The 19904-nt window shown below is 42.8% G+C and overlaps 1 protein-coding gene across 1 annotated transcript in view; it reads left to right on the top strand.

Annotated features, from left to right (window-relative positions):
- si:dkey-1d7.3 (transmembrane protein 132D) overlaps window positions 1-19904 on the top strand; it is a 37086-nt gene that overhangs the window by 7223 nt on the left and 9959 nt on the right. The window contains exons 2-3 of the mRNA XM_010877439.5: window positions 3707-4601; window positions 17478-17621. Coding sequence (XP_010875741.3) covers window positions 3707-4601; window positions 17478-17621 — 1039 coding nt within the window. The remainder of the gene's footprint in view (window positions 1-3706; window positions 4602-17477; window positions 17622-19904) is intronic.

Genomic DNA, 19904 nt, shown 5'->3' with positions numbered 1-19904 from the left:
ACTACAGCAATTGGTCTCCTCAATTCCCAAACACGAAGTATTGTTAAAGAAGAGGTGATGCGACACAATGGTAAACATGCCCCTGTCCCAACATTTGAAAGGTGTTGCAGGCCTCAAATTCAAAATGGGCATGGATCTTTCCAAAAACAATTACATTTCTCAGTTTCAACATTTGATATGCTGTCTTTGTACTATTTTCTATTAAATATAGAGATGAATGATTTGCACACCGTTGCATTGTGTTTTTATTTGCATTTTATGCAGCGTCCCAACTTTACTGAAAACAGGGTTGTATATATTTTAATGTTTATACATACTGTATATCAAATCTGCTAGCATTAGGGGCTATAGCAAACACGTTCTGTAACTTTAGTCACCAGACTCGACGTGCAACTCCCATTACACTCAAAAACGTCTTAAAAGGTCTCTGACCTGTAAATATTCTGTTTTATTCTCACTGTGTATGTTAACTCACGGTTGGTCAGGAACATACAAACAACATTTAACAAATGTCGCTTCTGGTAGATGTCAGTGCAGAACTGGACCTGTCTCGGTTCAGTATCATGAAGATTTTTGAGGTGCTGTAGGGGGCGGGAGTGCTACATTCTGGGGTGATGTCATTGGCTGGTTTTGGCAGCCTTTCTTACTTAGGGTCTGCAGGTACAGTTGGCAGATACAGTGGGTGCTCATGCAAATACGAACAATGTTTGGTTCAATATGCACCTGCTGTGTGTGGGTGTGTGTGTGTTTTAGGGTTTGTTTAGCTAGAGGATGTGGTGCCAGAGTAAAAATCCTCATCAGAGGGATTAGAGAGGGCTGGAGGTCAGGAAACAGCCACTGTGTTTGTTTGTTGATAACCTGTCCTGCATTGTAGCAGATTAAGCCAAACTGTCTGTCTTCTGTTGATAAAGATTTCAGACTGCTGTTTGTGTGTGTTTGTGTCGGTGCCTTCTGATCCCTCTATGTCGGACCTTGCTGTGACACTTCATTTTCTATTTAAATGATAGAGGTCAGTCTTTTGATATTGGCCCTGCTTCGACATGAATATGCATAACTGCATAATCTTTCATTCTTGTCCACTGATTAAGATATCCGAGGTGTGTCTAAATAGAAGTGTAGCCGGGAGAGAGATTAAAAAGTCAAGAAGCATTCCTATTTGCTTTGTACACAATTTCACCTCATGACCCTCTGCAAACTCTGTTTATCCTTGGAAACAAAAATGGGATTTTAATTGACCCTCTTTGTGAGAGAAAGGTCACAGAGATCGAGGCAAGAAGGGCAGCACAACCCTGCTGTTTCTCAATAGTAATTGGCCAGAGACTGCTTACTGCCCTCTAAAAAAATGGTAATGTTCCTCATTGTGTCCATTAATATTCCGCATGGATGATCAACATGATCAGTGGTACATGAGGGTCTTTGGCCTGGATATGGAACTGTGTTTTTATGATTGTGTTGTCTAAAGCAGGCTTGCCTCTGGGCATTGAGAACAGAATTAAACAGTCAGGTGTTGAGGCATGCGGAACACATTTTTACCATTTCTATTCTACATTTCTCAGCACCATTTTAACCCACTTCCTCTCCCCCAATTTGTCAAGTTCAACTGTATCTACTGCCTTGTGTTTTCCACAACGCTCGTCCAGCTAGGAAGTCAAACGAGGCAACACCTTAGTGTCCCTGTCTGAGGGACCCGCTAGAGCGCCATCACATCAAGGAAACCCATGCTAACGATGCCAACCCCTCCGTGGGCCACGCCGGCTCATTTGTGTGGCCCATCGTGTTTCCCAGCTGCTCATCAGCTCCCAGGCACAGTCGAGGCTCCAGCCTAGACTGATGGTGGTCAGTTTGGTGCTGTGAATAATTGCCTTAGACCATTGCTTCACCTGGGAGGGATGAACAATGCCTTTTGACAAATTACTTGAAAGATCCACATGTCAGGATCCACCTTCAGTTTCCACCGGTGCACTTTAGCAGCACCGGCTGTGGAGACAAAGGAAAATGAAGCTGGTGGGTCCGCCTCAGAGGGAAAGGTTAAGTGTCTGCCAGCTGCTGCATACCAAAGTTCTGACACAATGCTTCTCGTGTTGACAGAGACAGACAGAGCCTCACAGTGCTGCTCCTATTCCCTGAAAAATAAACAGATAAACAGTTAAATTATTTTTTGGCGCGTCTGGGGCTGGTTGTATTGAGATATACTTTGGCTCTTGCTTTCAAACGGCATGTGCAATGAAACCAAGGTATTTATTGGGTACATCCACAGCATTTAGAAAGTGGCTTATGTTTGGTCACATCTCGTTGTACCTCAGGTTAGATGTTATGCAGTTGTTGCATGTCATGGTGTGTCTTTTAACAGCTTTTGCCATTTTCTACCTGAACAGCGTATCTTTTGTAATTACTGGCAATGTAGCTACTCCCTAGTACTCTGAAAGATCACAGTGTTTTGTAAAGACAAGGAACAGTTGCTTGTAAATTACAGCATGATTCATATACAGTACATACAGTACCAGTCAAAACATTTGACTGGTACTGTACATGTACACAGGTAAACTGGTATGTATGTCACTGAAAAACAAGAAAAGGAACCAGACAGGACTAGGTCTGCAATTAGAAGGGATAAATGTTGTTGCCCTGGGTGGATTCGATCTGCGGGTTCTTATGTGACAGTCAGCATCTTTAACCACTACTCTATTTAAACAGTGGGTGTGGGTGCACGTGATATGTGTGTAGAGATTTGATGTCAGTTTATTTCTTGCATTGTCAAACCAATTAGTTGAAACAGTTATGTTAAACAGTTATGTTTGTTGTCGGTGCAGTTTTTCCATCGCAATATAACCATACACTATTTTACTTTAGGTTTACTTTAATGTGGGTGCTGATGCCTGTACCCAGCAAAGTTTCTATAATGTACCTTCAGTACCTATAATGAAAACAATGACTCCATTCACTCCATGGCTGTTTTTTTTCTTTATAAAACAATGACAGTTGAATATCCAACCACTACGCCATGGGAACTATGCTATGTAAATAGAAATCGAGAGCAATATCCTTATCGGTGCAGTTCGTCCATCTCAATGTAACTGTCAGTTTTACTTTAGGCTTACTATAATGTAGCTACTGAAGCTTGTAGCCAGCAAAGTTCTAGCTTATCCTAAACAAATCCTAATGCCTACTTTGTTTGTTTTTTGGCGAGGACCGAACCGCGGTTGCCTACGTGACAGTCCACATCTCTAACCGCTACGCTATTTAACAAAGGGTAGTCAGTCACTCAGTCAGTCAATCAGGCATTCACTCAATCACTCAGTCATTTGCTCTTCTTGGCCGGCTTCTCTTACGTGATCCGGATAAGGTCTGGATAAAGTTGACTCATCATTCCTACTGTCTCAGTCATGTTTATGTGAAAGGTATCGCGCTAGATATCATAAAGGGCTGTATAGTAGGGCAATAGGATGGCTGGCAAGCTAGGGCTTCTAATTGGGATTGGTGGATGGTGTGAAGATTGACTCTCAGCCAGAATATAAAATCCACAGAATAACTGTAGTCAGAGGTGTATGAGAATAACCTTTTCATGATCACAGCCATTATTTTACTGTTTAACCCAGTGCTCCGCAAATCCTTAGTAATGCTGCTACTACAAAGAGACATATATTACATTTGCAACGTGCTAATTGTTTGTGTGACGCTAACAGCTCTACTTAACTTCATGCTGTAGGTGTGCACTGCCAGGAGATGTCCCGGGACACCAAGAACCTGGCTTCCTTCCCCGTCTACCCAACAGTGGTCTACCAGATCCTCAACGCGGACCACCTGCTACTGAGGGAAAACAGTCAGGACATGCTGGGGAACTCTAGCCTGCAAGCCCAGAGGCAGGCCTTCCTCATCACCAACCCTGGATCAGGCATCCTCCAGCCGGCCGTCAATGCCACTTTCGGCTCCCTGTCTGTGGAGAGACCCATCAGCCCTGAGCTGCTCCTCAGCGGTCGCAGAATCATCCCGGTCATCCTGGCCCGTCAGGTCCGCTCCTCAGCCCCAGTTATCAGGGTCCTCTTCCACATGCCCAGTATCCCCCTATCTGGAGGGGCTCAGAAGGGTGAGGAGGGAGGCAGTAGTGCTAGACGGGGAGTGGAGGAGGTGGCACACTGCGTGACAGCATATGCCTTCTGGGAAACAAGGGAAGTGCGAGGCCCCTGCCTGCTGTCGCCAGGGGGGTTCTGTGTGGCCCAGTTGAAGCCTGACCCGGCCTGGTTTAGTCCTGCCGGCCGCTCCTCCGGCTCCGGCAGCCGAGAGAGACGGGGAGAGATACAGGGCAACCCTGTGGAGATCTACTTCCAGAGCCGAAGGGACCGGGCGGGCCCATGTGTGCCTCAGGACAGCCTGCAGCGGGTGGGAGTGGGGAGGGGCGACCCTGTGGGGGCTGGTGTATCCATGAGGCGGGTCGGGAGTGTCAGCCTCCTGAAGGCACCGTCTGGAAACCCTACGTTCTTGCGTCTGAGGCTAGGCGGTGCCATGGTGGTCCAGACCTCATCCAAACCACTGAGAACCACCGACGTGGCCACCTTCTATGTTTTCCTTTCCAGTGTGTCTTCTGTGGAGACCTTCACTCTTAGGTAAGAGCGCTGCATGAGTTATTTCTGTGCGCCCGTCACAGTTATATCCAGCTAACAATCAGAACGTCAAATATAATAGCTGTGATTGCTGCACGTGATGGTGTTGATATGACCTTACCTAGACCAGTATGTTTTATAAGCTTATTCTGTATGCACTGCACTGTTGGCGTTGATGACTATTGATTAACTTAACCAGTCAATTTACTTTTTATTAGTTTGATGTTGGTTTAGGCTTTTACATTGTAATCATACCAATGCATCAAGATTTATATTGCTATTGTCTTAATATGTCTCTGTTATCATGACACATGCTACAGTGGCGCAATTATGAAAACATTCCTAGAACATGTAACAAATGTTTAACTTTCTTCACTGTTAAGAGATTTTCAGTTAATCCATTTTCAGATTTTCAGTTTTACATTAAAGTGGAAAATTAGAGACACCATGATTTTAGTCATTTTAGGCCTCGTGGGAAAGGTACATCACTGGATGTATAAGAGAGGCACTTCTAAATTCCATGCATTTAAATGGTAACTTAAGGCCACTTGAATGGTGCCAGGGCGTGTCACCAAAGCCAGGCTGTGGGACGGTGGAACTCTGGTGTGGCTGGGAGTCGTCTTGCAGTTCCGCTCCATACACAGATTACAGACTTGTTGTATACTAGTCCCCGTCTACTTCACTCCTGACTGCAAGAAGTTCAGAAGGCACTCTTCCATAGACTAGGAAATAATTGGGAAATGATTTGGCAGGCTTCATATCTTAACATACCATTAATGTTTGAATAGGGATCTCTGGATATTTTAGTTCATAAATAATGCATCAATTTAATGAACCAAGAAAACAAATAACCAACAATTGCCTGACTCCTTTGGGCGAAAATGAACTTATTACGCAGGCAGCTCTATCGCGCCAAAACACACAATTCAATCTGTTTTGCAATGGCTCTACTTACTGCCTTGGATGCACATCACATAGCTGAATATTTACTATTATTTGATTTACTATTATATAATTTACTATAATTGGAATTGTTTAGGTCAGTATACTGTAAAGTCACCTTAATTGGCCAAAGTTTGCATTTTCCACTTTTTGTGAAGGGTTTGGTTGGAAAACAAATGAAAAATACAACCTCTATCTTCTGATACAGGGATGTACTGTGTTAATCGGCAGTCCATATCGTACAATATATACAGATAACAAAAGATGAAACTTATTACAATATTACTTATTGTATTAATCTACCCTGTGACTGGCTGCCAAACATGCCACTCATAGTTTAATCATCTCTGAACCCTTCTGCTGTCATGAAACACTTAGAAATAACCTGGATTTGTTGTGTGGAGTCGGAAAGGATTGAGAACAGTTTATTTATTTGACAGATTAATCTCTATAACACCTTAATTTATGAAATCCATTGAACCACTGTAGATGCTGTTTGGCCTCAGTGCTGGAGTCCCATTCCACTTCATAGCTTCCACACTGAGGTTCAGAAAGGGAACAGGACTGATGGGCCTGAGCCCAGTGTTTAAGACCAAGTGGAGGCTGGCTTGGCACGGCTTGGCTCAGAGATGAGTGATTCTTCTTGTGGGAAAATCCCTGCTCCACTTCACTCCTCTAGGCCCAAGATTGAGTCCAGCCCCCGAAGGTTATGGCAGATAATCCCTATCCTGATTGAAAACGACTCGAGAGGTTAACCCTTTGGGTGAGAGATTATCCATCTGACCATGGCTCCATTACTGCCTCCTGGACTTTCATGTGAGTCCCAGAGTCATTGGAACAAGCTTAATGCTTACAGTTACAGTAGGCATCGTGCTGCTCTACAGATGCTGAACCATGATTTGATCTGCCCATTGTTGCAACACAAACTTGTAGTGTATTCATGGTTTAGAAAAAAACTTCTGAAGTATGTCATGTGCACATGAAAATGTCTGACTCGGTTTACCCTAATGAAAAATGTATCAACATTTCCACAAAAAAAAAAAATGAAAGGGCACATTTTCAGCATTGAAATTAATTCAGGTGAAAAGAGGTGGAAATTGTCCATAAATATTAGTTTTTCAGGTGGGTTTAATACATTGAGTGACAGTGTTACATCTAAATAATGTGTCTGAAATCTCTCAGTGACAATAATCCCTGGTGAGTCGCCCTATGCATAGGCTTCTGCATTCTGTTTGTAAATGAGATGATTCAGATAATTTCAGATCCCTCCAGACACTTTATATTTGTTAAATAATCTACTTTTACTGATAGTTGCTCTTTCATTTTAATCTGCATAATAGTTAACATGTCTTGTTTTTACTGTATTATTTACCTTGTAGCCAGCATCAAGAGACCATCCATTCCCACTCTGTCCAAAGGGATCCAATTCACTGCTTCATAGTACAGCTGCATCACTGTTTCCATGAGTTTGAATCCTAGTACCAGCATACTGATAATGCCTAGAGTCCCACAGAGGTCTAGTCTTCTCAGTGCCTCTTGGGGTGAATGGGTGGAGGTTGAACAGGGTGGGCTTGTCTCGTCACACTTTTGTGACTTCATGTTGAAGGATGGATGATTGCGAGCTAGTGGTCGTTGGACTAGGAAAGCAGAATCTGCTTCAATTTAATTATAATTGAACTTTGTGCAATGCTACTGGTAAATAAAATAAAGGGAAGAAATAAAATCTAAACTAAATTGGCTGTTGTTTTCAGTGTGTGGTGAGCATTTACAGTTATGGGATATTACTATTTTAGCATAGTATGTAGATGCAGGGAGATCACCACCTGTCTTCCACTTGCCTGAAGAGAATTTGTAGAACAATGTGTGACCAGGGTGGTAGGGGTCAGCAATGAGCTTGCTTACACGCTTCCTTGATGGGTAGTTGGCAGCCGATGACCCTTCCTGTAGACCTTACAATGTGTTGCAGTAGCCCTGCAGTGAGTATTTGCAGACCTAAACCAGCTGGTGATGGTGGAGGTGAGGATGGTGTGTGTCATTGTTTCATAGAGCCAGATCGGGACTGACTGAGAGATGTTTAGTTTTTCAGCTGCGGGAAGTGGTACGTCTGTCTCAGTGAACACAGTGATTTTGGCCTCACACCTCAGACTGTGGGACATTTTGGTCCCTAGGAATTTAAATGATTCTGCTGAATTCATAGCTGAGTCTTCACTCTCCAGAGAGAGTGGTGGGGGTTGTTTCCTGAAGTAAACCCACTAACTCCTCTGTTCTGTCTGTGGTAAGTTCAAGTCAACCTTTCCACGGTACATGGACTAATCCCCTTTAGCAAACTACAATAGTTTGACAGAAGCATTGTTGAACGAAAAGCATTTGTTTTAGGGTGAGTAGAAGAAGGGTAAGACCAGACCTCCTTGTTGCGCTCAAGTACTGAGGGATAAAGAGTCTAAAATGTGCTAACCCATCTTTTTGTTTTAAGGCCCTCTTGGTAAAAACGTTATTGATGTCCTGTGCTCATCAATGCATATGTGCTGGTTGAGTGAGCAGTGAGATTACTTTGTTAGATGTGTGTCAGAAGACACGTTTTGATCTTCAGCTCTCCAAACCTGCTGTGAATGGTTGCGATTAGGCAATGATTCAGACATCACAAAATGGAGAGGGTAGGAAAATGGGATAAATTTGGTTTCTTCAAAACCAAAACTACTTGTTAGGGAAGAGGAATACAAACAGAAAAGAAGTTCATGAATACATTAACTTCTTTGATGAAAAGATCATTACCATTAGAAAACAAATAACTGACTCCTCCTTAAATAGGTATGTTCCCCAAAATCTCAGTTGTCCTGAGAATGTCCTGAACCTCCCAGACCTGGTGTCAATGGGGGCATTTTGATCCTGTACACCTTCACTAAAATAGTAATGAGTTCAAAACCCACAAATTGTCAACTAGACCCGATTCCCACAAAACTACTTAAGGAGCTATTTCCGGTGCTACTGTAGATCGGCCAATGTTGAACATAATAAATTGCTCCCTTTCCTCTGGATGTGTACCAAACTCACAAAAAATAGCGGAAATTAAACCTATTCTGAAAAAATCCAATCTGATTCCAGACATATTAAACAAGTATAGGCCAACATCAAACCTCCCGTTCCTCACATAAATCTTAGAAAAATGTGTTTTCCAACAACTGAATGCATTCCTGAAGACAAATAACATTCAGTCCGGTTGCAGACCCTCTCATAGCACTGAGACTGCACTTGTGAAGGTAACAAATGACCTTCTAATGGCCTCAGACAAAGGTTCTGCAAACGTCCTATTGCTTCTTGATCTTAGTGCTGCCTTTGACACTATTGATCACTCCCTTGTCTTAGAGAGTCTGGAAACCCACATTGGGCTACATGGACATGTTCCAGCCTGGTTAAGGCTGGCATAAAACCAAAAGTGATTCTGTTCAAATCCAAACAACTGGAAGATCACAGGATGGCATGTCCTCTAACAAATCAAAGTTTTTTTTGGTGTTCCTCAAGGCTTGGTTTTGGGCCCATAATTTTTCTCACTATATATGCTGCCTCTGGGTGATGTCATCCGGAATCACAATGTCAATTTTCACTGTTTTGCTGATGACACACGGTTGTATTTTTTGATGAAGATGGAGAACCCCTAAATTAGCTACCTTGGAAGCATGCATTTCAGATATTAGGAAGTGGATGACAGAAAACTTGCTTTTAAACTCAAGAAAAATTTAAATGCTCATTTTAGGACCCAAGAAACAAAGAGTTTTGTTGGCAGATCTCACTGTGAACCTCGATGGCTGTATGGTCGTATCCCAAAAAACTGTAAGAAACCTCTGAGTTACCCTTGACCCTGACCTCTCCTTTGATGAACATGTAAAATATATCTCAAGAGTTGCTTATTTTCATCTTCAGAACATTGCAAAAATCTGACACTTTTTATCAAAAACTGATGCAGAAAAACTAATCCATGCTTATATTACTTCTAGATTATTTTACTCTTTCCAGTTACCCTGATAGATCAATTAACAAACTTCAATGAGTGCTGAACGCGGCTGCTAGAATCCTAACTAGGACTAAAAAATTTTAACACATTACTCCAGTACTAGTCTCTTTACACTGGCTGCCTGTTAGGGTTAGGGCTTTAATGTTTTATTGTCAAATATAAAGCAACACATGGACTTACTCCTACAGTACTTAACTTGCTGAAATGATCCAGTCATACATACCTACACGTAACCTTAGATCACAAGATGCCGGCCTTCTAACTGTACCTAGAATTTCAGCCAGAGGCAGGGCTTTCTCTCATAGAGCTCCACTACTGTGGAATGATCTGCCAACTAAGGTTCCATGTGCAGACTCAGTGCAAACTTTCATGTGTCTACTAAAGACTCATCTCTTTAGCGTGGTCTATGATTAAGTGCAGTCTGGCCCAGGGGTGTGAAGGTGACCGGGAAGGCTTGATACTGTCCACCCTTGCTGTCATGCCAGGTGGGCTCTCATCGCCACTGGGATGCCCTCCCTCCAATGCCATTCGGGGGCGCAGTCACTAGCTTGTTATTGTCTCTCTGTTGCGCCCATCGTGCAATTGGATTGAACTCTGCTGGCAATACTCTGCCCTAATTTCAGGGTGGTTGCGGTTCATGGGTGTCCCTTTGGTTGATGCTTGTCAATGTGGTTGGATTGATTTCCTGCCTGTTGGGCCCTGTCCACGGCATCCCCCGGATAGGGCCACAGTGTCACTGGACTCCCTGTCTCAACCCCAAGGCCTTTCGTTGCTATATTTCTGTGCCGGGGGAGTAGGGTCAGTTCTCCTTCTCCACTGCAAATCCTTGTAGTTCTAAGGAATGCATTTTCAAAATGTTCCCTGTGTCCTGCTGTTTTAAACTTAGGGGGACATGAGGTCTTGGCCCACACCTCCAAAGTAACATGCTTGAAAGACTCATTGCTGTCCCTGTCCAAAGTCCTCCTAGTTGTGTTGCAGATCAAGATGATACCTGATGATTTCAGCTTCCACTCTGCTGACCCACCTGGTGGTCCCTGTCCTTGTCCATCTGGTCATGCTTCTGACCTGGACTAGGTTTAATAGACTCTGGACTCAGCCCACATTAATTTATTTGTTATTACAACTTGTAATCTTAAAATGTTCACCCGGCACAGGCAGATGAGGACTGGTCACCCCTCTGAGCCTGGTTTCTCTCCAGGTTTCTTCCTAAATTTCAGCCTTCATAGGGTGTTTTTCCTAGCCACTGAAATTCAACACTGTTGTTTGCACCCTGGGGTTTCAGGCTTGTAAAAGCACTTTGTGACAACTGCTGATGTAAATGGGGTTTATAAATACATTTGATTGATTGATTGATTGATTGAGTGGACGAAATGTATGTAGATGCTAATCAGGGAGAAATGCCAGCCTAAGGCACAACTGTGCAATAATCATGCTGTCTGATCAGCTTCTTGATATGCCACACCTGTGAGGTGGATGGATTATCTTGGCAAATGAGAAGTGCTCACTAAAACAGATTTAGACAGATTTGTGAACAATATTTGAGAGAAATAGGCCTTTTGTGTACATAGAGAAAGTATTAGGTCTTGGAGTTTAGCTCATGGTAAATGGGGGCAAAAACAAAACTGTTGCGTTTATAATTTTGTTCAGTGTATATACCAAGCTCACATCTTAATAAAATCACATGTTTGTCTTCTTGTCTAAGCTCTAAACATAGAGAAAGTAGAAATTAAAATATGTCAAAATTTGAGTACGGAGAGTGTTGAGTGTTTACCCAAGCTATGAAGTGAACTATGAATATAAAAGACATCTATTCCAATTTATGAAAATGTGTGTTTTTTATCTAGCTGCATGGTTGGTTGGAAAAATCTGCTTGTTGGAAACGACTGTTGCATGTCAGTTCATTTCCAAAAGTAATTAAATTTGACCCACAGGATTGTGGGTAGGCCATTTCAGGCAGCTGTGTTTTTTCTCGGCAAATGCCAACCGTTTTCTGAAAAATTCTATTTTTGTAATGATCTTGTGCAGTCTATTTACCTGATAGCACGTTGGCTGTTCTCCACTAAATAGATTATAAACAGGTGGGAGATATAGTAGATTGAATGGGGAGCTGTAAAGCTTTAGAAATGAGATCTTGATAAATTCACTGTGGGCAAGTCACACAGACAGATCTGGGCAAAGATCTAAATCTCTCAAGCAGAGACTACGTAAACATAAATGCTGGAGATGGGATAAGAAATTAACCATGCTGACCACTTATCACAGGCATTTAGCTGACATTGTTTGTTGTGATTACTAGCCTATGCTAAAGAGGTGTTAAGTTTTAAATTACAAATCACAGTTTGTGAGCTGTTACTGTACCTACAGTACTGTATGTTAAAATGTCAGTAATAAATGGGAGAAGGGTTTATGCTTCCTTCTATTCTCTATTCCAGGGGTGTCAAACCGGTTCCACGGAGGGCCGAGTGTCTGCAGGTCTTTGGGTTTTCCTTTAAATTGGTTCCCAGGTCAGACCTGAACAACCAGGTGGGGGTAGAAATTAACCAATTAGTGAACTCATTAATCAATCAGGTACAAGGTGAGAACGAAAACCTGCAGACACTCGGCCCTCCGTGGAACCGGTTTGACACCTGTGCTCTATTCTATCCTTTATAACTTCACTTAGTAAGTTGTACTTACTACTACTGAGTTGATTGATTGTCCCACCTTGCTATCTTAAAATATATGCACATCTGTTGATCACTCTGGATGAGATCTGTTGATCACTCTGGATGAGAGCATCTGCTAAACATTTTGTTGGCTGAGTCGTGACCCACAACTTAATTGAGCATCTAACCAGTTGTTTATGAGGCTGTATCCCCCCACTCCACTTTTTCAACACAATCTCAGGCAAATTATTTATAGTACCAATGCTCCTTTTGTATTTCCTTTACTTTAGCCCATTCTGAACTCATACTGCTCGACTGCTTACTGATCCATCAAGGCTGGACATTTTGTTGTCTGCTTCATCGTTCCTTCCTTATTCCTGGAATAAGGAATCAATCCCTGGGATCAATCCCTCCGTATTCCTGGAATATAGACCCAAAAGGTCCTCTTTTATCTTAGCAGGAGGAATGACACTTTATGTTAGGTTAGTAGGTTGCTTGACTGTTGTACTGGTCTTGCTCAGTGAACCTTACAGAGAGTGAGTCAGTCTAGCTTCTGACCCAGTTCTGGGTCCTGCCTGGGTTAGTATTGATCAGATACTTTGTTGAATGTCGCAGAACAGTAGTCTGTGTGTGTATGACCGAATCCACTCGCTCCAGAAATTAGACAAGACAGGGGAAAGCTGAGTTTCTGTCTGTTATTACCAAGGGTTGAAACCAAAATGATCTTCCAGTTGTTTGGATTTAAACAGAATCACTTTTGGTTTTCTTCCATTCTAATGTTGTAACCCGAAAAATAAAGTTCTGCATTGTTTCAAACCCCAAGAAATTGTGGGTTTAAGTAGGGGGTGGACATGAACAGAGCATAATCTGAATCAAGAATATAGTTAATTGAATCCATTAGCCTTAAAAAATCCATTCTTGTCTATTAAAAAATCTCTCCCCCAAACCTTCTGAATCACGCTTATCATAAGTAGGCTAGAGTGGAGATTATGCTTCATGGAAGAGAGACAGGAAGCCTATACACGGAAACACACTCATGAACACACAGACAGATTAACCAATGCACTGGAGTTTTTCTTCTCCTTCTCTTTCCGACAGCAGCTTTCTTTTCCAAGCTAGTCATTTAAACACACCCACCCTTACATTTAGGCCCTAAAATGACCACAATAGTTAGCACCGTCTGTTTGTAGACCAGTAAAACGTAGTTGGTCTTTTATCCTATTTCTTAAAGTTGTGCTCTAGATGAAGGCACCAACAAGAAAAACTGCTAAGTTGGGTTACTGTACTAAATAGAAATAAGCCCCGTTATTTGGAGTGCTGGGTGTGCAGGCATTTGATCCAACCCTAAATCACTCCTAAGCTTTTCAAGGCTGATGTGTAGGCTACGCTCTCATTAGAATGGCAACGGGGTGGGGGCCTGCGCACAGCTCTGGTGCATGGGGGGCCACATTTGATGAAAGATATTGCAGCATTGCAAACAAATGAAATTATTCTAATTCGATGAATTTAGGTATTGGTATTTTGGTATTTATTTCAGTTCCTACTTTAATTCCGCTTTGATAAAAAAGTTTTGCTGCTACATGTGAATATTGGCTGGTGATATGATAATTGTTTTATATAAGGAATAAAAAGGTTATTTCATTCTGGAAAGCTGCAGGCTGTTCCATGGCCCTACTTGATTTTAAAACATGGAAAGAAGCATCCTGCACGATCTGAAGCATCCGCAGTTGTGCGTCATTGTGCTGATTGCACCTTTACTGCTACACATAGCGAGGCAAAACAAACATGTAAGAACGCAAAATCACATTACATGTATGTTTTCTCTCTAGATTTTTTCCTGCCTTGATCATACTTCATACCACTAGATGGGAATCTGGGTGGGTGTCCGGCTTATTTGTTTAATTAGAAGTGCAGGTGCTGTCTTCTGCCCAAGCTCTGCTCCGGAAGACTCTGGTCCAAGTCAAGCTGAAGTGGAGCGGGTCGAGATCTTCAAGTTCCTCTGTGTCCACATCACTGAGAAATTGGCATAGTTCACACACCTACACACTCGGATGTGAAGAAGGCATAGTGGCTCGTCTTTCTCCTCAGCAGGCTTAAAGCATTTGCCGTGGGCCCCTTGATCCTCAAAGTTATAACGCTGCCCCTTGGAGAGCATCTGGACTGGCTACAACAGCGCTTGGTTTTGTGGATGTGATGAATCTGACTGCAAGGCACTACGGAGGATAACGTGGATGACCCAGTGCTTTTCTGTGGTCAAGCACCTTGCCATACTCCTATATGTTAACGTATAAAGCTTCCTTGCCAGTGTGTGTGTGTGTGTGTGTGTGTGTGTGTGTGTGTGTGTTTGGAGATTAGACTGCCTACAATGTGCAGATCTTTCTGAAAATATGGGCTCAATCAGAAGTTGGACAAGATCAAGACAAATGATCCATTTTTGGGGCCAGGTATAACCGAGGCTTATTGTAGCTCCCTGCCTGCGCCTTGAAGTCTCAAATGTCACTCTTGTGTTCTGCTCGTCTCTAAGCTTCCATGTTAGCTGGGAAGAACAGAAGGCTGTCTGTCCTCTGGATCAAATTTGAGGAAGAGGCATTTTGTCGTGCCTTAAAGCAGCTCCAGGGCCATGTGGCACAGCTAGAAGAAACCCAGAGGGGCAGAGAGGATTATTGCTTTCTTAGGCCAGACAATCAACTGGCCTGATGAGGGAACAATGTCACAGGCACTTCCCCATTCAGCGCACACATGGACAGAAACAAAAGCTCTCATTCAAAAGGAATCACACTGATGGTTACTTGTATTACCTGTGCATATTGTCACTCTGTAAATCACACAGAAACACAACCTGGTACCTCCAACCTGGTATCTCCTGGTACCCCATCGATGCATAAAGCAACTTTGTATGCTTATTCCAATCTTAAAAGATTAATGGCACGTTGTTGATGAGTTCATTATGGACAGGATATGTCAGTGAGCATTTTTAGCCCACTCCTGTCCTGGGTTAGAGTGTGTATAAGGAATGTGTGTTGCCGTTCTTCCTGGTCATCCGTCTCTAAGAGGACTGTAATGAGGGCTCCCGCTCTGCTGTTGACTGGAGAGATAGAGGGAGGAATCAGGCAGCAGCAGATTAAATGATCAGTGGTTTTCTAGCAAGCAGCTCCCACTGATGGGAATAAGATGTGCCTGCTGATTCTCTGTCTCCCATCTCCACTCTAACAACACCTTGTTAGACACCAACCAGAGAGCACACAAAGGACACACATACACACATTTGCAGAAACGTGTGTATAAATGAATTGATCTTTTAGCATTTTCTCCAGAGATAAACTGTTAATGCTGGAGAAAATGCTACAACTTGGGGAGGAGTCTATAATAAATACAGCTTTACCTAATCAAACCCTTTTAGCATGTCAATATACAGTGGGGAGAGCAAGTATTTGATACACTGCTGATTTTGCAGGTTTTCCTACTTACAAAGCATGTAGAGGTCTGTCATTTTTATCATAGGTACACTTCAACTGTGACAGGCGGAATCTAAAATAAAAATCCAGAACATCACATTGTAAATAATGAATTTGCATTTTATTACATGACATAAGTATTTGATCACCTACCAACCAGTAAGAATTCCAGCTCTCACAGACCTGTTTTTCTTTAAGAAGCCCTCCTGTTCTCCACTCATTACCTGTATTAACTGCACCTGTTTGAACTCGTTTCCTGTATAAAAGACACCTGTCCACACACTCAATCAAACAGACACCAACCTTTACACAATGGCCAAGTCCAGAGAGCTGTGTAAGGACATCAGGGATAAAATTGTAGACCTGCACAAGGCTGGGATGGGCTACAGAACAATAGGCAATTAGCTTGGTGGAAAGGCAACAACTGTTGGCACAATTATTAGAAAATTCAAGATGACGGTCAATCTCCCTCGGTCTGGGGAAAGATCTCACCTTGTGGGGCATCAATGATCATGAGGAAGGTGAGGGATCAGCCCAGAACTACATGGCAGGACCTGGTCAATGACCTGAAGAGAGCTGGGACCACAGTCTCAAAGAAAACCATTAGTAACACATAACGCCGTCATAGATTAAAATCCTGCAGCGCACGCAAGGTCCCCCTGCTCAAGCCAGCGCATGTCCAGGCCCATCTGAAGTTTGCCAATAACCATCTGGATGATTCAGAGGAGGAATGGGAGAAGGTCATGTGGTCTGATGAGACAAAAATAGAGCTTTTCGGTCTAAATGCCATGTTTGGAGGAAGAAGTATGAGTACAACACAAAGAACACCATCCCAACTGTGAAGCATAGAGGTGGAAACATCATTCTTTGGGGATGCTTTTCTGCAAAGGGGACAGGACCACTGCACCGTATTGAGGATGCATGGGGCCATGTTTCGCAAGATCTTGTCCAACAACCTTCTTCCATCATTAAGAGCATTGAAGATGGGTGGTGGCTGGGTCTTCCAGCATGACAACGACCCGAAACACACAGCCAGGGCAACTAAGGTGTGGCTCCGTAAGAAGCATCTCAATGTCCTGGAGTGGCCTAGCCAGTCTCCAGATCTGAACCCAATAGAAAATCTTTGGAGGGAGCTGAAAGTCCGTATTGCCCAGCGACAGCCCCGAAACCTGAAGGATCCAGAGAAGATCTGTACGGAGGAGTGGGCAGTTACATGCTTTGTAAGTGGGAAAACCTGCAAAATCGGCAATGTATCAAATACTTGTTCTCCCCGCTGTATTTAAAGATTCCATTGAATAATGTGATGGGTCTAACAGGATTTAGTTATGTGGTGTTAGTCAATTTAAATGAAGGGAAATAACATTGTGAGCAAACTGATGAATCACTTTAGTAAATAATTTTTAAGGATACATAATCACAGACATTTGAATGGCTTACCTCACATTCAGAAAAACCTCTTCATATGGGTGGACAATCGTAATGGTGACAAATATTTAAAGAACCATATTAGATTTACAAATGTAAAGATTTTTTTTTTACCTTTAAATATATTCAACATAACCTGGTGACAAACTATCACATTAAGGCTACCTTAGATGCTGAACCTTGGTTTGAGTGTGTCATAGAGTCTTCTATTATCCGTGGGTCACTGGTGATCCTTAGATAAATCCATCACTTTTGCAGCAAACGTGATTCTGTAATATTCAAACAGTTCCCTTTTGAGATAACCTCAAGTGTTCCCTTTAAGTTGACTGCTTGTGTACAGTTTATCAACTGACCTGTGTGTGAACTCTGTGTGTTAACTGACCTTTGTCTGTCTGCTTGCTAGAGCCACAGTAAGGAAGGGCATGTCGTTCAGTGCAGCGAGGCCCAGTGACTCAGCCTTATGGGACATCGCCCTGGAGCCTGGCAGAGGGGGCTCAAACACCATCTCTGTGGTGTGTCAGAGGAAGACCACCATCACAGGCAAAAGGTGTGTTTTTCTAAATAACCCTTGCTTTTCTTCCATCACCTTAGCTAGTCAACCAAACAAATGCCCTTTTTTACAGTTGTCGCAAATTCGGCCTGTCAAACCAATGATCTTCCTCTTTTGTCATGTTTTTACTAATATAAGTGTGTTTTATTGATTGACAGCATTTGTCCAAAGAGAAGTGTAGAAAAAAAGCAAACACTGTTTTTGCCGGACCGCGTAAGCGGAGCAGGGCTAGAAGAGTGAATGTCTCTTACTGAGTCCGTCATTTTATGTTTAATGTCCTTTCCAGTGACTAGATTGTTAACTATATTCCCTTATACGTTTCAATTATGGCTTTTATTGTGATAAAGAAAATCTTAGTGCCGCCAGCATAATATCCTGCTGCTAAAATAACGCTAATGAAGCCTCGAATGGCCATCACTAGATAGCGCCTTCTTTATTGATAGGATATGTCATTCACAAATGGCTAATTAGTAAAAGAGGATTTGTTCAGGATAGACCAAAACCTTGCTGGCTACAACCTTGAGTAGATACGTTATGAAACTGTTAACTATATTGCGCCTATTTCTGGTGATTTGTTCAGGATAGACAAAAACCTTGCTGGCTACAACCTTGAGTAGATACGTTATGAAACTGTTAACTATATTGCGCCTATTTCTGGTGGATTTTCAAATTATATCTCAGGATTTGTTCAGGATAGAGTAAAACTTCGCTGGCTATATGATTCTCTCGTCTTTTCACTTGACGAAAAAGTCTGTTATCGTCATCTATATTGATACAGTAGTTATTGTATCAATGTCATTCACGAATGGCTAATAAGCTGTTAAAACTTCCATTGGCAAAAGCCATAAAATCCAAAGATGCTATTTGTGGTGGAGGTAAACTTAATAAGAAACGTTACTCAGTTTAACACAATATAATGGCGTCTAACAACATATTACTTGCTAATAAGCTTTTAAAACGGCCAGTGGCAAAAGTCATACAGTTCATAGATACTATTTGTGGTGGAGATAAACTTAATAAGAAACGTAACGCTAGTTAATGGTGTCTAACAAAATATTCAAACTTGGCGTGATGTTAATGGGTGAATATTAAATAATGCGAATAGGCAATACTAATGCCCAGGATGTGTGCAGTTCGGTGGCATAGTAGTGAATGACAATGCATTACACGTGGGCGACCCGGATTCAATTCTTGAGAGGGCAGCCACTATTAACACATTTTATGGCAGGCCTGCTGAATTAGGCTTGCCTGGTTTCTTGTTTATTCTTGTGTGTGCCATTTCAACACAAACTACATTGCTCAAAATAATTAAGGGAACACGTAATCACCACAGTATGACACCAAGACAATGAAACTACAGGCATATCAATCTGTCCAGTTAGGAAGCGATTGTGAATCAATGTCACCTGTTTTGGTGCAAATGAAAACTGGAGAGGCAGCAGCAAGACAACCCCCAAAAAGGGAATGGTTTCCACAGATAGTTGCTCTCTCCTTATTCTACCTGACTGATTATTCTCTAGTTTTGTGATTTGCTAATGTTCTTGTCACTACTGGTAGCATGAGGCGGTACCTGCAGCCCATTCATGTTGAACAGGTAGTCCCACTCCACCAGGATGGCACATCCAAACGTGCAGTCGCAAGGTTTGCTATGTCTCCCAGTACAGTCTCAAGTGCATGAAAGAGATTTAACCAGGGGCCGTTACACAAGGAGAGCTGGACAGGGCCGTAGAAGGGCATCAACCCAGCAGCAGGACTGGTGTCTGCTCCTTTGTGCGAGGAGGAACAGGAGAAGCACTGCCTGAGCCCTACAAAAATCACTTCCAGTAGGCTACTGGTTTGCATGTTTCTGACTAAACTGTCAGAAACAAACTCCATGAGGGTGGCATGAGGGCCCAATGTCTTCTAGTGGGACGTGTGCCCGCAGCCCAGCACCGTGCAGCTCGATTAACATTCGCCAGAAAACACCTGAGTTGGCAGGTCCACCAGTGGCACCCCGTTCTCTTCACAGATGAGAGCAGGTTCACACTGAGCACCTGACAGATGTCAAAGAGTCTGGAGATGCCGTGGTGAACGTTATGCTGCCTGTAACATCATCCAGCATGACCGGTTCCTACTGGTGCAGGCCAATGGCTGGCCTCAGGTGGCCAGAGTGTGTAGGCAGTTCCTGGATGACGAAGGCATCGATGCCATTGACTTGTCCTCACGTTACCCAGACCTGAATCCAATTGAGAACCTCTGGGATGTTATGTATTGGTGCATCTGATAACGCCAAGTAGCGCC

The sequence above is a fragment of the Esox lucius genome, chromosome 14 (genome assembly GCF_011004845.1).
Source record: "Esox lucius isolate fEsoLuc1 chromosome 14, fEsoLuc1.pri, whole genome shotgun sequence".
In the NCBI taxonomy this organism is placed as follows: Eukaryota; Metazoa; Chordata; class Actinopteri; order Esociformes; family Esocidae; genus Esox; species Esox lucius.
This window is presented reverse-complemented; position numbering and strand designations above follow the sequence as displayed.